Raw genomic sequence first — 4,038 nt, forward strand, 5'->3', positions numbered from 1 at the left:
GGGGGGGGGGGGGGGGGGGTTAGTTTCCCTGATCTGAATTCTGGCCAAAATAGAAGGGGTTAAACACTCTTGCTCTCCCAAGAAGTATCGTGGGCTGTTTAATGACCATAGTCCAGGAAAGCATGTATCTTATCTAAAACATGTGCAGTATGGACAGTCTTGTTTGTATGCCTACAGAGCGCGTGGCCGTGCAAGAGCTTGCTTTTTTCTTGTTCCCAAGTGGCTGCTTCAGATAAGTCAGTTAGCCTTTCAGCTTGCCCTGCCTTCACTGGGAGTTGCTGAGAGTACAGTTTGGCTCCAGTGAGGAATTCAGACAGGAGCGATGCAGCTCCTCCGAGCAAATGGATCGCCTCGTTCAGCAGAAGAGAAGTAACGATGCGGCTGCGGAGGCTTTTGCCGCTTCCAGTGCTAACGGCTCTGTCTTTTCCTTTACAGCCCAGGGCCGGGAGGCAAGAACTGCCGCGGGGCAAGTGTGGAGCACACCGTGTGTGAAAATTTGCCCTGTCCTAAAGGCGTGCCCAGCTTCAGGGACCAGCAGTGCCAGTCTCATGACAGATACAGCGCTAAAAAGAAAAGCCTCTTGACAGCTGTCATTGTGGATGGTAAATTCAAGAGCTTTCCTTGTAGTTCCTCGCCATCCCTCCTCCACTGGTTTTAACCCCTTCTCCATTTGCTCCACTTGCCCCCATATGTCTCAGCCACACAATGCATGGGTGCCCACAGGCTGGCTGTGTGGGACACCCAACAGGAATCCCTAAATCTCACTGCCATCTTGTATCCCTCAGCAAGAGGCAGTGGGTCAATGATGGCAAAGGCTGTCACAGGTTGTGGAGCTAATTCAGCTGTCACCCATCTGCACAGCCAGGTATTTGGGAACAGGAGGTTTCCCATGAGCCTTGCCCTGAGAAACTTTGCACTAATTCACAACTCTCCTTGGGCTGTTCCTTTTGTGCCCCTTCATAGCCCGTTGAAGCATGCTGCTCTTGAACAGGTTTCCTTTACTGCTTGAAAAATGATTCCCAAATGCTCAGGAACATGAGAGAGAGGATGGTAAATAGAAACATCCCCTTTCACTGATATTTCTAAGAAATGTAAAAGGGCAGTTTCATGTCAGCTGATGATCTTGGGCCAAGCTTATATGGAGCGGTATCTTTGGTTGACACCTGGCAGCCTCAATGTTAGCAGTAACCTAGGTTTCATCCCAGTATTATCAGGATCCTCGTCGACTCTCGTGCATGGCACCCCCGGTCTGATACCCGGGGCTCTCAGAGAGAGAAATCAATCAAGTCTGCTTGCCATCTGCTATGGGGCAACAGGATGTTTGTGCTGAATTTGGCCTTCTCTCCCCTTCCCCACCCAGGCAGGACTCCAAGCAGAGAAGAAGGATGATGGGTTGATTCATGACAGCAATTTCTCAGCTGCCTCATGCTGGTAAAAGCAGAGCTGAGGGAGCTGTAGTCAACAGTCATCAGTCTTAGCTCATTCCTCATCCAAGCTGACAGCAGCAAGCTTCCTCCCCACAATCACAGCATCTACTGTTACTTATGCCAAAGAAGTCAGCCTCAGGATGGTACGGTGGGCCATATTCAGGTCTGGGGGAAGCAGCTGAAAACATACCAGCACTTGCTGGAATAAGGGAATTTTCTGCAGGCTTTGGGGATTCTTTTACCTAAATAACACAGGCCTTGAACCCAGCCCCCATGGGGGTTTGTTTGAACACGGTTAATCAATTAGCCTGGGGTTTTCCAAGGAGTCCACGTACACTCATGCCAAGGCACTATTGAAATACCCTAGAATGTGGACCCCTCCCTCCACTGGGGTTTTGAAGAGCTCACGTGTTTGTGTGGATACATGACCCCTGCCCACTTGAAAGCTGCCTAATTATGTTAACGCTGTTCCCTGGCTGAAAGACACTGCTGCAGGAGCATGGAAAGATGCACGATGGGGGTAGGGGAAATGCAGCATCACTATTTGAAAATAAAGCCTAGGCCTGTTTAGCCCACCACCAGGCAGGAAGGCTGGCACTGGCGGAGAAGGGAGCATTGCAAGGCCTCTCGCCGGAAGGTGAAGGGCAGGCGCTTGTCAGAGGTCTTTGAAATCTGTACTACCGGCATGGGGAGAGTCAGGAGGTTGCTGCCTCCCAAGAGGCACTAAGTACTGGCTTACATCGCTTCCCATGGCAAGAAGGTAGGCTTTTCAGGAGAAGTGTTTCTAAACACCCTTCGGGCACATCCCTCGTCTGAGCAAGAATTGATTCCCCTTCGCCATTCCTCCTCGAGTCCCCTGACCTCTGGACACTCTCTAGCCTGGTTCGCCTAATCTTGCCCTTGAGCGTTCATTTTATTACCTGCTCTCTCACCCGATATGAGACCCATTAAAGTCAGTTGGGTGAGGCACGCTGCCTACAGCATCTGTCTCACTCTCTCCTGCCATTGTGGGTGCACATGGTCCTTTTTACAGCCCTTCCTAACCATGTAAGAATTACCCTAGTCCCAGACAGAGCCTTCCGCTGCCCCGCAGCCGCCCGGGGCCTTTTTCCTGCTTTGCTCCACGTACATGCTCAGGGTTGCGGATGCCGGTCCCCACCCGGGACTCTTTCAGCGCTGATGAGGCTGCTAGAGACATGTTCCCCCAGCAGCTGCTTCTTCTGTCAGGTTGGTTCCAGAAAGGTATTGAGGTGGTTTGTGACTCCAAGGAGCATCAGTTTGGTTTTCCCAGCTGTCTGGCTCTTGTTGCTGAGTTTTACAGAGCAATACTGTCTCCTTTTCCGCCTCAATGAATTTGGCTGATTTTGCTTTGCTGGGGGCTACAGTGCAACTTCTTCCAGTCGCCTTCCCCTCTGTCCTGGAGCTCTGGATCTCTCCAAGCTTATTGCCCCAGCCCACCCCACTTTCATGCAATGCATATTCTAGCAAGCAAAACAACTCATGTTCCACTACCTCCAACTCACTTCAGTGTGCACCAAGTTTGGAAATGGTTATTCAGGTTCAAGCCTCCTTGCATTCAGACAGTACAGCTGTCCTAAGAAAGCAGACTTTGTGTTGTATTTGGCTTGCAGGCCCTTCTACTTTCTCACCGACCTCTCAGGAGGTTCAGATAGACAACTTCCCCTTACAGAGGTCCATCCATGGGTCTGTCCAACCTCAGCAGTGTTCTTCCCACAACCAGGAGGTGGAACTTCATACAAGACCAATTCCCACCTCCCAGCTGTTATCAGCTATCAGTCATTCCCTTCCCATTGAGAACAGCGTTGGTCCAGCAGCTTTGATCTCTCACTTCCTTCCTTCTCCCCCGTCCCATGTACATCTTGCCTCCTGCAGCATCTTGTAAAAGTGAGAACTGGTCAATTCTGCTGCAACAGGTGGACAACCCCCAGTTCTCCATCCCACTTCTACTCAGCAAAATCCAGTCCTGCATCATGAAATCCAGTCCCTTCTGCTCGTGATACGTGCCTTACCTAGGGAACTCCTTACTGTCATGATGGTTGTGTACTCCCCCAGGAGTGCTCCTAGCTCTTAAGATGCTTCACGTACTAACTGTTATTTCCCCCAAACTTCTGCATATAACAAGCTCCATTAAGACTTTGTAAACAGGTCAAAACGATGCCTGGTGTAGCCCTCAGTGGAGCGACAGGAGGGCTAGACTGGGTCCAGGGTCCCCCATGATTGTTAGTTGACTAGTGATTGCTGCCCTAGTCAGAGCTTCGTATTTATGTCTTCTCCAGCAGGACAGATGCCAGGCAGGGTTCATCCCAGTGCACAGACACCCTGCTGGAGCGGAGATCCAGTGGTGACTCAGAGCACACCATGCTCTTCACTGATTCCCCAGTGGGGTTTCTGCAGAACCTGGGGTGATGCTGCCTCACCAGCTGGAAAGTCTGGTTCTCATTTAACTGGTGTTAATGGGGTAACACGAGATCATCCGAGCTTGTTGCACATTAGGGATTTCCTCACTCTTTTTATATAGATAGATATTTAAAAAAAATTCCTTCTGTGGAAGCTGCCATCATCCATTATCCCCCCCCCCCCCCCCCCCCCC

At 50.8% G+C, this 4,038-nt stretch overlaps 1 protein-coding gene across 1 annotated transcript in view; it reads left to right on the forward strand.

Annotated features, from left to right (window-relative positions):
• Window positions 1–4,038, forward strand: part of ADAMTS17 (ADAM metallopeptidase with thrombospondin type 1 motif 17) — a gene marked incomplete at its 5' end in the record, with an annotated part of 298,045 nt that overhangs the window by 172,463 nt on the left and 121,544 nt on the right. Inside the window, one exon of the mRNA XM_019503813.1 lies at window positions 436–602. Coding sequence (XP_019359358.1) covers window positions 436–602 — 167 coding nt within the window. The remainder of the gene's footprint in view (window positions 1–435; window positions 603–4,038) is intronic.

This window comes from Gavialis gangeticus, unplaced genomic scaffold (genome assembly GCF_001723915.1).
Source record: "Gavialis gangeticus isolate Ggan-Ray unplaced genomic scaffold, GavGan_comp1, whole genome shotgun sequence".
NCBI classification, from domain to species: domain Eukaryota; kingdom Metazoa; phylum Chordata; order Crocodylia; family Gavialidae; genus Gavialis; species Gavialis gangeticus.